Source organism: Copadichromis virginalis, linkage group LG10 (genome assembly GCF_057382275.1).
Source record: "Copadichromis virginalis isolate Kocher_CV1m ecotype Utaka linkage group LG10, C_Virginalis_male_GT1.1, whole genome shotgun sequence".
Lineage (NCBI taxonomy): Eukaryota > Metazoa > Chordata > Actinopteri > Cichliformes > Cichlidae > Copadichromis > Copadichromis virginalis.
The window spans coordinates 11174213-11186721 of NC_140627.1; the positions used below are offsets into that span (position 1 = coordinate 11174213).

General features: G+C 40.6%; 2 protein-coding genes across 2 annotated transcripts; one reads left to right on the forward strand and one right to left on the reverse strand.

Moving 5' to 3' along the window:
- The first annotated feature begins 2018 nt into the window (after positions 1–2018).
- tmem88a (transmembrane protein 88 a) lies at positions 2019–4633 on the forward strand. The gene is made up of 3 exons (XM_085471365.1): positions 2019–2468; positions 3420–3745; positions 4162–4633. Exons 2-3 carry the CDS (start codon positions 3437–3439, stop codon positions 4447–4449), a joined length of 597 nt encoding a protein of 198 aa, XP_085327491.1. The 5' UTR covers positions 2019–2468; positions 3420–3436; the 3' UTR covers positions 4450–4633.
- Positions 4634–5928: 1295 nt separating this feature from the next.
- On the reverse strand, positions 5929–11648 carry pcolcea (procollagen C-endopeptidase enhancer a). Its single transcript, XM_085471366.1, has 9 exons — positions 11446–11648; positions 9091–9199; positions 8745–9003; positions 7552–7676; positions 7315–7451; positions 6847–7148; positions 6681–6758; positions 6425–6595; positions 5929–6283 (listed from the first exon to the last, which is right to left on the reverse strand). The coding sequence occupies exons 1-9, from the start codon at positions 11532–11534 to the stop codon at positions 6153–6155; spliced, it is 1401 nt and encodes a 466-aa protein (XP_085327492.1). The 5' UTR covers positions 11535–11648; the 3' UTR covers positions 5929–6152.
- Positions 11649–12509: the final 861 nt, after the last annotated feature.

A 12509-nucleotide genomic window follows, 5' to 3' on the forward strand; every position in this document is an offset into this window, starting at 1 on the left:
TTTTTTGGAGTCCCATCGAGTACCTTCTTCAGTCTTAACTGGCTAACCCTCTCTGCTCTCTTTGAGATTAGCTCAATATGAGCGGATGTCTTTTACCTGATGGGTAAGCTACAGCCTCTATTTGCATTCTATGAGAAAATCTTAAAAAGAGCTTTGCCCGCCCACAGTTGTAGATGGCTCGGCAAGCTGCTTTGCAACCCAACTCCATTCTAGTGTGGAGGTACAGAAGTTTATAAGCATTTAAAAACACGACTTATTTTATATGGTATCGTTTTCTAAGAAAGTGAGACTGAACTGCATGCAACTTGCTTCTGTCTGAATCTTTTATTAATTTGAATAAAAATTAGTTTTACAGGAGAATAAAACCTCGTGTTATTGGTGATGCAATTCCCCCTTTTTTTCTAGAACCAGTACATCAAAATTTCCATTTTCTAAAAATTCAAATAATCTCACTATGCACCATCCATTATCCATTAATTACTAAATTCCACTATCATTCCTGTCAAACTCAGTATTAATTAAAAAGTGTTAGCTATCAAGCCAAACTAACAAATGCTGAAACAAAGGATAATATTTTTTATTTTCATTTTAGTTTTCCAAGTTCACAAAATTGTTTCACTTTTGAAGGCATATCTGTGCAACAATGAGGTCTTGTGGTCCTGAAGGATCTGATCCAGCGTTTAAATGTGCCAGCTGCACTTCTGTCAGTCTGCTTATGGCCACTGAGTGGCTCCACTGGACACTGTGCTTCCCTCAGAGTTGATGCTGAGGGAGGCGAGCACACAGCTCGTTTATTTTTCCCTCCAACACTTTCCTGATACCATCTTGTCAAAGCTACAAGCTGCAGCTGCTCTCGAGTTCAGCAGGAAAGTAATTCAAATGTAGCAATAAGTCAACTAAGTCATACAGTAAAACAATGAAGTCAGTGCCTAAAGTGACCAAAAGAAGTAACGCTACATATTGCTTATACAATGATAATGAACCAAAATAATATAACAGATGTAGACTTGCATGAAACTGTTTGAAAACAGGCGCCACACGCAATGAGAGTGTCATTCTTTCTGTCTCACGGGTATGAGATTGCCAGACCTGTGCACATCACAGTGTCGAGCGTGGACACAGCAGCGGATATCCCGGATCCAAGGACAGGAAGACTGGTCTTCCTCTACCAGCCCTCTCATACACTCACATGCACATGCAAACAACACACACTGTGGCACTGCTAATGGCAAAAACACTGGTTGACCCCCGTCACCTTCTCTGTTCCTCATCCCCTCTTTCTATTTTAAACCCACAGATTAAACGCCAAGAGTTCTTTGATCAGTCTCATTCTCTTTGGGTAATTTACAGATCTGCCCCTTGTTAAAAAAGAAATAAACAAAGATGTCTACGGTGAGCTTTTTAAAAAAAAGATAATAAAATTAGACTTCATATCAAAATACTAATTTCACCCTTTGATCTGAGCCCCTCTGGCTTCTTATCAGTCCCATGATAGCCTCTTTCCCCACCTCTAAATTAGCAAGTGTTCCCCCGCTTCCTCGTTTCCTTATGTTTTCTGAAAGAGCAGATCTGTTTTTCATCACAGGGTCAAAGGCCAAACCCCTGTCACTCCCGCACTGGGAAGAAACCTTATGTAAGTCTGTCTGTGCCTTAAACATCTTACTTCAGGCTATATTGCCAAGTGGTTGAATTGAGCTCTCAGTGAAAATGTAAATATAGCAAGTCTCCTGTCAGACTCTCAGTTTGACTTCTCCCAGAATGGGTTCAAATTTATTTATTTTTTCTCTTTTGGCTTGAAAAGCGATACAAAATGAGCTGTTTTGGATTTTGAACAGGACCTTATCGGGACTTGACAGTGAAGAAAAAGCTCAGTGAAGGTGTAAAGTGTTGCAGACTGGGCTGCATATAACTCCTCTAATCCATCCAAATAAACACTCTTCCTCCCTCCCCCTTCCTCTCAGGGGTTATCATATATAAACCCCTCCACTGCACCTCTGCCCAACAAACCTAACATCAGCCTTTAACACAGCCCAGCCTTCTTTCTGTGCATTCGAGGCAACACAGGATACAGGCTCACTGGCTCGGATCTCAAAACTGGAGTCAGAGTGAAAATCTTAAAAAGGGAAGGAAAAGCATGTCAGGGAAGGAAGCCAGTAGGAAAGCACAATTTGCCACCAGCCTGTAGAGCTTTTTTCTCCCCGCCTCTGTGACATCTCTAAAGTCCAAACTGCTGACAGATTCCTGATTCTTCTTCTTATTATTATTATTATTAGCTTGTATAATTAGCCCTGAGCACAGAAGAAGACTTAGCCGAGAGGTAGAAACTCCACCTTTACTTGGATATACGTTCGAAATCTGGATTTTTAGTCGGAGAAGACGCACATCAGGAGGAAATTCTTGAAATTCTCTTCATCTGCTGGTGCCACTACTGAGCTGCACCGGGGAAGGTCATCAGGTTTATAACGCAAGTAAGTATGACAGGATCCATCCTTTACTTTTGCTTTCCTTTCTTTTTTCTTTTTTTCAAAAATAAACAAAACAGCTCATTTTATTTGAATGTGTACACACTAAATCAGTGCCATTCAGTAGGGTTCATTTTGATCTGGAAGCAAACAGCCTATTTTCTCCAGTGTCTCCAAAAGGCCATCCCAGATCGAAGGAACTGTTAAAATGTTGTGTAAGCCATTAATATGTTTTTTTAATACTCAAAAAGCCCTTTTAATCTATGTGATAGTTGTTACTCAAGTTGTACTCTTTGACTTCCATATAATGCACAATAATCTAGTTTTAGAAGAGATATTTTTTAATGATCTTAACACCTAACTGGACAGTCGATTGGAGGGTGAGGTTGAAATGCCAAAGTGAAAGATTTCACACTGGTGAATACCAGCAGCTGTCAGTGCAGCACAGATCAGAGGGAAGGAGTGTTAGTGCTCCTCTTTATCGCGTGGAAACACTTGAATGAATTGAAATGTAGGAATTAAAAGCTCACACCCAGCATTTCATGAATAAAATTGTGACATTGTTCTGACACTTCGGTGAGTAGTGGAATTTTTTCAAACTTTTCCAGATGCTCCTGGCTCATTGTTTTGGGAGGGGGTTGGAGGTGGAGTCAGGGAAGTTAATTTCCTTGCACTTACAACTGTGCAGTTATCTCATGGTGACTTTCCATATCTTTCGCCATAATATTTCAGGGACCTATTGCATAATATGGTTTAACATTCTGTAACTTTCCATCTTTGTAGCGGTCAGACTGAATCAGAATCAGAGCATGCAGGGAGAGGGAAGGTTTTTAACAGACAATCAAAGACCCAAGATGAGATCGATAACGCCGGGATTAAAACAAAGTCATGCTGATCCAGGTTGTTTTGTGGATTGTCTAGCTGCATGAATGACTCGTGTGTGGTTTTTTTATGCAGAAAAGACCACAAAGAAGATGAGCCTCTCACGGACCGGGACGCTGGAGAAGACAATGTCTGAGCAAGCCCGCTCCGAAGCACGGTTCTCCTCCAGATTGGGGTCAGGGGTCGTGGTGCCGCCTCCTTACTCTCACAGAGGGAGCGAAGCCGCTGACCCCCCTGTGGAGTTGAGGGGCTCTCTGGACTGCTGGGCGTGCTCCGTGCTGGTCACTGCACAGAATATGATCATCGCTCTGATCAATTTCAGTCTGGCCAGCATCTTGTTCGGCATCATCCTCACCCCTGCGCTGACCATGATCGTATTCGGCTTTCTCTGCCACTCCACAGTAAATACATATATATATTTATAGAATTATCTTGGATTTAATGAAAGAAAATGCTGTTTTAAAAGATTGAAAGAAAGGGGTTAAAACTAGATTCTGCTGGTAATCACAGTTTATCAAACCAACCACTGGAGTTGCACCTCCTGATGTCGATTTTTAATCAAACTCTTATGTTGGAATGCCAAAGAAAAGAAAGGAATTCCTTTATTTCCGGAGATTTGACGCTGTTTTCTCAGCTGTTTCTGGAGCCTCCCAGAGCTCATTTACTAAGCTGCTCTAGGTCACTGTGAGACTTAGGCCCTCACAAACAGCACACTGCATGCTGACCGTGTTGTACATCACTAGTGTGAGCACCTTAAATACACAAACACTTCTTAGAGTTAGTGCTGATGATGTGCTGCTCATCCCTTCTCCTTCAGGTGCAGCCCCATGGAACATCACTATACTGTTCAGACCTGCTGGACGACACAGCCTGCATAGCCCTGCTGGTGGTGGGCTTTCTGCTGCTCACCCCTCTGCTGGTCTTGGCGCTGGCGGCTTACTGCCGTCTGGCCCGACACCTCCAGCTGGGCCTGTGCTTCATCCCCTACAGCCGGGCTGTGTACAAGAACCTGCCCACCCAACGCAATCAGAAGCAAGGTCCGGGGAGCTGCTTTAGTCAACAGGATGCAATGGAGAGACAGGGGAAGGGTAGCATCTGGGTGTAGATGAGAGGAGTGGAGAGGAGGATTATATATGATTATATTATCAAGTTTCCTGCTTTATAACGAAATCTACTTTTATATGTCCTTTTTCTGTAGCCATTGTAAAAATCCATCACATTTAATCATTCATATTCATTGTTTAAGAGTCACAATTGCGTTTTGAATACAGTTTCAATGTATTTAATTTCTTTTCTTTTCTTTTATACAGTAAAGTTATTTTTAAAAAAAATAAAGTGTCACTCAGCTTTTTTTTTTTTTTTACACAAAAGAAAACCTGCCCTGATAGCTCAGTTAACTCAGTGACATATACTTTTGGCCAGATGCAGGAAAAACTCATGACACGAGCTACATAAAATATAGCATGGGCCAGATGTGGCTCAAAGGGTATGACCTGAGACTGACTTAGGATACGGCACGTGTCTGGGGTCATAAGGTAGACCCGTGGCTTAGTTGAGGCAGCTAGACTGCATCTCAGCCTCATTAGTCAAAGCCAAAGGTAGCCCAAAGAAAATTACAAATGTGGGCCAAATGCTGAACATGGTGAAGGAGGACATGCAGAGTGTTGGTGTGGCAGAAGAGGATGCTAGGGATGAAACTGAAGATAAAATTGAAGAATGAGGAGAAGACTGGGTAGTAGATCTAATGGATAAACTGCCATCAACAACCCACATAACAAGCTGCTGGAAAGCAAAGAGGGCATATGGGGATGTCAGCTTTTTCACAGGTGAGTCTGTTACACTGGACTTCTCACTTAGACATAAAAAGCCACATCCCTGCTGTGTGACTGATGGTAGGAGTACTCTGTTATTTTTCTTTCTGTTATTTCTACAACTTGTGATGCCCTGGTATAGCCGTGTGAAACACATTTATACTAATAAACTTCAGTAATAATTAAAAAAGCAAGGTTTCCAATTATAATTCCGTACTAAAAGTACAGAACATTTTTTGGTTGCACTCTAGTTATATGAGGTCAGAACAGGAATTTGTAGAAACCTTTTTGAAAAACGTGACATCTTGATTTAGACTCTTTGACCAAAGACTTTAGACTTTATCACCTCTTGAGATTTTTAATAGGAACCACGGATCTCAAATATAAGGTCAGTCTGCCAGACCCTGGCCCTAGAAGTATTCAGTGGTTCAGATGGTTTTGCAAGCTACAAAAACGGCAGAGAAAAAGTGAGCAATTCCATTTCCTTTGTTAATAAAATTGAGGAATTTCTTGATATATCTTTCGAAAATTGACTTTGTCATTCCTGGCTTCAGAATCTTCGAATAAAAAAATATTGAAAAAAAAAATGAAGGTAAACTGGTCTCTGTGTTTATGAATGACAATACATTTTCTTCATCTAGAGCCATGATTATCCGATTCATAATGTGCAGGTTGCTCTTACTTTTTAAATCCACAAGGTGGAGTCAGAGACATCATTCTAATATTAAGTGTCACAGTTGATACACACACACAAAGTAGCCAGTCAGATAAAATGAAAGAGATATAAAACCTTTATTCAGTTATAAATTACAAACATAAGGTTTGGCAGAGTTTTGAATAAGACATTACAATTGCCTTCCTTTTAATTATTTTGCGGTACAACACTGAAGTTATGTATTCCTGTATAACATATATATAGTGCTTTGAAAGAGCTGCATTTCACATTAAAATGTCTAGATTTGTGTTTCCATTTTCTGGTCTGGACGGGTATTTGAGGTTAACAGGGTTGTTGGCTGATATTCATTAACAATTTGTGGTGTGGGGCTATGTAGCGAGCTGTGAATGCACCGGGTTCCAGGGTACCTTGTCCCTGTTCATTCACCTGACCCATGATGATGTAGTTGACACCTGTGAGAATGAAAAAAAAACGAAACCCAAAAAACCCCACAAACATTAAGATTAAATGAGGTTATGTTTGTTGAGTTAAAGACGATACTGCTGATCTCCGGCACCTGGATAATACGAATTAAAAAATAAGCAACAACCCACCTTTGCGGAACAGCGGGCACTTCTTGCACTGCGACATCAGCTTAACTGACATGGTCTCTCCAACTTGTGTTATGGTTAGCCGGCCTGCTTTGTATGCCTTGATGAGGGACACAGTAATCTGAATAGCACCTCGGGGCCTCGGGGCCACAGAGGTCACCTTCCCGGTTAATACTGGAAAAAAGGTGGGGTCAGTCAGAACGCAACATCTGATTGATAATGCATGTGTGTGTATATATGTCAACAGCAGGAAACTTACCAAATTCACTGGCACAGAAACTAGTCTTGATTGTTCCATTTCTTTTACAGGCTTTGGCACAGAGTGGATTTTGAGGCACTAATAAGAAAATAGTGAAAAAGAAATAATATGTTTTTAGTGATACTAGTTGTTAACTTTTTTATTTTTATTTTGTACATTTACCTACCAGGCCTCTTTCCATTTGGCTTTGCATTACGGTCTCTAGTGGGCTTGACTGGTTTGGGGCTCGGAGTGGACCTAGGGACAGGAGCTGGCACATATTTGGTGGTTGTTTCTATCGGGGTAGAAGGATGTGCAGGTTTGACAGAAGGTACTGGAGGACTGTATCTTGTAGTCTGTCCTGAGTTGACTGTTGGTATCTGAGAACCACGTGCGATGCTGGTAAAGTGGGCGAGGAACCCATCAGACGTCACACTGAGGTCTGACACAAACTGGACCAGTAGCACATTTCCGCTGGTAACAATAGGTCTAGGAACAAGGAAAAAGGATGAGGTGTAAAATTAGAAATGGCTATTTTAAAACGACTTTAACCCCTGGAGGGTCTTGGGTCGATTTGTGGCTCTAGGTCCGATAGTGTATGCATTTTTCTAGGACCCTCCAGGGGTTAAAGGCTTCAGAAATTTCTGTCACTCACTCTGGGACCTGATCGCCACAGTATTTTCCAATCAGACGTGAGTCATCCCTCTCTCCGCCATTAAAGAATGCCACATAGTCAAAGCGACAATAAGCGTCATCCTCCACGGCAAACTTATCAAAATTCACGTGGATCACCTGGTATCCAAAGAGACACAAGTATAAAGATTCAATTAATCAAAGTAAGGAACTTTGGACTATACAGTGGCTGCACACTGCGAGTCAGCTTGCCACTGACCATATTGGGCTCCACAGTGATCAGCCAGGAGCAGCTTGTTCCTGGTTCGTATTTTTTGTCGGGCCAGTTGGGTGTCTTGATCTCTCCCTGGGCTTTTGTCATCCTACCCCCACAGAACTGTTCGTCTGAAACAAGCCGTAAACACTCCATTAGGGTGCTAAATGAAGAGACTTGTAAATTTTTCTTAAAGCTGTCTGCACCATTAATATCAAATAAGACATTTCACATTTATAACAAAGATATAAATTTCAACATTTTGAGCTGTTATTAATAATCTAGCCTGTTGGCTGGAACACTTTTTAAAACACATTGTGCAAGCTCAGGGGTGTAGCATCATACTTTGGCCTCTATTCCGGCCCCCCTTCTACTATTATTACACAATTTCTGATGAGCCCCCAGGGTACTGCTGGAGGTCACTGGTGCAGCATGACTCAGGGTCACATTTGAAGCATATTATTGAAGCTTAATTATAAGCTCTTCCAAACAAAAAAGAAAAGTCTGAAGACTAATCTCAGGCTTGATACTCAACATCTATCTGCTGAATCCAGACTGTCGATGGTTCTGCCTCCTGTTACTTTTAATGATATATTTCAGATCATTTGCCAGAGGTTACTTTAATTACCAGTAATAATTTGCTATTGAAGGTTTTAATACAAAGAAATTCACTACTTATTATTCTGCTCCCTTACAACAGTACTGTGAAAGCTGGATGAGGTGGGAAACTTCCTGTTTTCTTTAACACTGTAAACACTTCATTCCTAAACTATGAAAGCTGCACTTGCCAATCGTTTTAAAGAATATAGTCATTTTTAATAGTTTAAATCCAAAACAGGCTTAATCTGGGATTTATAAAAATTTTAGGAGTCATAAATGTTGTTAAACTAATGTGTATTGAGAACCTCTGCAGTGCTTTCAAATGTTTTATTATTATTATTGTTATTATTATTACTTTGGTTTTAGGTTTGCCACCACTTAAAGCTGAGCAGGCAAGAGGCCAAGAAGAAGAGGAGATTAACTATTTAATTAAGCTTAACTTTAATTTAAGGCAAAATTACCTCATTAGAAATTGTGGTCATGGATACGAAGTCCAAAAATATATGCTACATTCAGGCACTGGGATTATTTGGGAATGCATACATGGCATTATAATGAAAAACACAAAAACAAAACAGCTTCATCATGTGACCACATACCAGATACGTAGGGTTTGACTGCACTGAAATAGGCCAGAAATCCTCGACTCTGCGTCTCGTCATCAGTCACCATCTCCAGCATCATCATGTTTGTGGTTGAAATGAGCGCTCCAGGTCGGAAAGTTCCACAAAAGCGACCCAGTTTTTGCACCAAGTTGGAATGTCCATTGTAAACATCCAGATAGTCGTAGCGGCATTGTGAGTCAGCCTCGAGGTCAAAAATGCGAAAGGAGAGCGTTATCACGTTTCCCTCTGGGACCTGGAAAGCATCGAGATCACATGAGTCAGACACAGAAAGCTTGGAAAAGCTGGAGAACTCAGGCTTGGGGAAGGGAGAGTGACTCACAGTGATGCGCCAGGCACATTTGCTGTTTGGTTTGTAGAAGCTTGGGAACCCTTCACTTCCAACAAAGCCTGATTCAGCAACCATGTCTCCTCCGCAGTAGAACACAGGCCTGTGGTAAAGGAGTCAGTGAGAAATGGGAATCTCAAGCAGAGTCCTAAAAGGACTAACATCCTCTAGTTGTCTCTCTAAATGAACTCTTGGCTGTTGTGGTTGTTGTTGTGGGAATTTACTGGAAGAAATTAGTGTAAGAAGATGGAAATTTTCATTATATGATGATTTAATCGCAGGGTGCAGTTGTTGCTACATGTATTCTTGCAATGTTTTTCTTAATTAAAGTCTGCTGCTTAATTGACACTAAAACAGGGAAAGAATGAAAAAAACAACAATAATCACACTTCAATCAAGTTGGAGTCAGCACTTGAGCTCTGTAACAGGATCATAATTAAGTTAAGATGACTTCTTTTGACAGACCCTTGTTTACTCTATATCAGTCATTTATAAAGCCTATAAATCGATTTATAGTCTTAGCTTGGCTGTACCTCAGGAAATAGAGCCAGAGACTGTATATAAAACATGGCTGTGGCTTTCTGCTCTTAAGACAGAAGCCAGCGCAGAAGTACTTTGCATTCTTTTTAAAGTCCAGCAAGAGGAAAATCGTGTGATTGCAAAAAGACTTCTGATTAAATGGTTATACGTGTGGGTTTACATAGCGATTTTCTTTTGTCAATTATCGTCCCCATAGGAATCTGAACTTTTGATTGATTGAAGTCATTAGCCTTTTGCTAATGTTGAAGCTTCACAGCTGGACTTCCATTACCAATAGGAGACGCCAAGGTCCACTAATCTAAAGGTTGGTGGTTTCATTCGCAGATCTTATAGCCACATGTTGAATAGCATTTTAGTAAGATAAATTGCTCCCAAATTACCTGTCATTATTTGTGTGTTTTAAATAGACTTGTACCTATAGTTTGCTTTTCTATTCAATTTGAGCACTCAAAGGGCTTTCTTATACAAGCCTCATCTACCCAGTCACACAACTGCCTTTTTCTTAGTCCATTTATACAGTAAAAGATTTTCAAACTTAACAGAGTTTGAACTAACCAGCCATGGTTTGAGTTTGGGCTAGCATAACTAATGTAAACTGGTTATCATGTTTGTGTCTTTTGATCCCCAATGTGTTCCTTGGACAAAACAACACTTTACATGAACAAGAAAGAGGTGGGTATTTCCTTCTTCTTGCTAGTTAACATTATCTGTTATCTTTGGTGTTGGAAACTATCTAAGTTGTTGTAACTAGTTTACCCACGAGGTAAGATTTGTAATGCTTGTTAAATAGAGATGTTCTTGCATTTGTGCAATGTGCGTATTTACATCAAATAACTGTTTGACTCAGACTGACTTTGATATTGTGTGCAGCTAACAGAGGCTAACTAGCTAAATTTAATAGGGGTTAGAGACAATACCATCACAGTGGTTGCACATATTAATTTTTAATTTGTATTTTTTTAAACTTGAGTGCTTTGGTAGTCCATAACTATGTAGTGACTAGTCAGTAGCTTGAAGTAAAGAGTTGAATAATTGTAGGCCAGTGAAAAGTACTGGGGATTTTACAGCTGACGCTCAGGTTTTGGACACTTTGTCAAAATGTACTTTCCAGGAAGAAAAATGTCCTATTTTGGCAAGGATACATTTGTAAAACTAGGAGCCACTGAAAAAATGTCAGTTATTATGAAGTCATTTCTGTTAAGGGATATTTTACAGTTAGTGGTGTAGAGAGTTTTGGAGAGTTCAAGTTTTTAAGAAATATAAAACATCTTTCAATCATGCCTCATTTTAGAGGAAGTAAACAAATTGTAAGGAGGCAAAAACAGCAACGTGGACAACCAAAATTAGAAAACTAAAATTAGATTGAAACATAACGTTGTTGTTTTCCCAGACTAGGACTCAGACAGCAGAACCCCAGCAAAGTCAGACAGCTGCTGATTACAGCCTAAATGCACAGAATCAGAGCCAAGTTTCTCTGATTCAACCCCACAGGCAGAGCTGAAAGCATTAACATCTGTGGCACCTCAGCCTTTGCAAACTCAGTGCGCCACACATCATGAGCCCAAAACCAACAGGACAGCTCTGTGCCCAATTAAACAGTCAGCTGGAAAGAATGTACAGAAGCAGGACTGAATTAAAATGTCATAGTAAAGATCATTTCAAAGAGCCTTTTTATCCTGGTTGATATTTGTTAAAATAAACAAAAGTATCTTCACCTCACATATCTGCATATGAGGATCAGAGTGAATTTCAAGAAGAACCTTTCTTTTGCAGGTTCTCGATCACAAATGGTTTAAAATGCAACCTCACCTGGTGAAATTTGTCTGTTGGGCCTTTGTCCATCCCAAACTCAGAGACAAGACCAAGGAGAGACCCCAGATATGGCTCATTGGCTTCATGATGCTGCGTACAAAAAGCAAACCAGACTATTTGCAGAAAAGGAAGATGGTAACAGGAGGCAAGAGGTGAAAGACAGAGGAGGAGGAAGTGGAGGAGAAGGAGGAGGAGGAGGCTCGGAATGGGCGGAGAGAATGAATGAGTAGGGGGGCAAGAATGGACGAAGAGATGGACAATAAGGATGAAATGGCTAAAGTTGCAAAAAATAACCATGAGGGGGGGGATGACGTGAGTGGCGAGGGACGGAGGAGAAGGCTTTAATTTGAGCCAGATGTTTCTTCCAGAGTAAGTCTGGTCTCAGTCTCAGTGAGCATCTAGGAAGGAGGAGCAAAGGGCTCCAGTATCAGAAGTCTGGAAAGTTTTGTTTCTGGATGTTTCTGGACCTTTAAATGCCTAAAAGTTCAGGAAAAATGAACTCCAGCTTGCGTCTGACTCCTGATTACAGAGAGGGCACAGGTAGAGGCAAAGCCTGAGGCTGTATGGGCTGTACGTGCACAGGAAGGCCCGTAAATCTTTACATTCCACAGCATGATGTGAGACCTTTAATTTGCAAAACAGAATGTTTTTCTTTAAAAAAAAATAGCCTTAGTTGAATGAAAAATACATGTGGGAGTCAAAATAAGCTCTAATAGGAATGATAATAAACCTGATGCTCTTATTTCCCTAAGCCCCAGGAGCTCCTTTGGCTCCATTGACTCAAGGACTGTTTATTTGCCACCAAGGCAAGAATAACACTTGAGAGGAGGGAGTATCCTTTCTCTGTTGAGATTCAGTAACGAGCCAACTCTTTCGCCTGCGTTATTGAGGCCTGTGGAGGGTACGCTGATGTAAAATGATAAATTTTTATGGACTACAAAGGTGGACATCTTGATCAAACTGTGAGGGAAAAGGTCCAGACAGTCTGTAAAATCACAAAGATATTTCCACAAAGAAGTTTTTTTTCTTTTCTCTTCTTTCTTTTTTTATGTTTAGTAAGA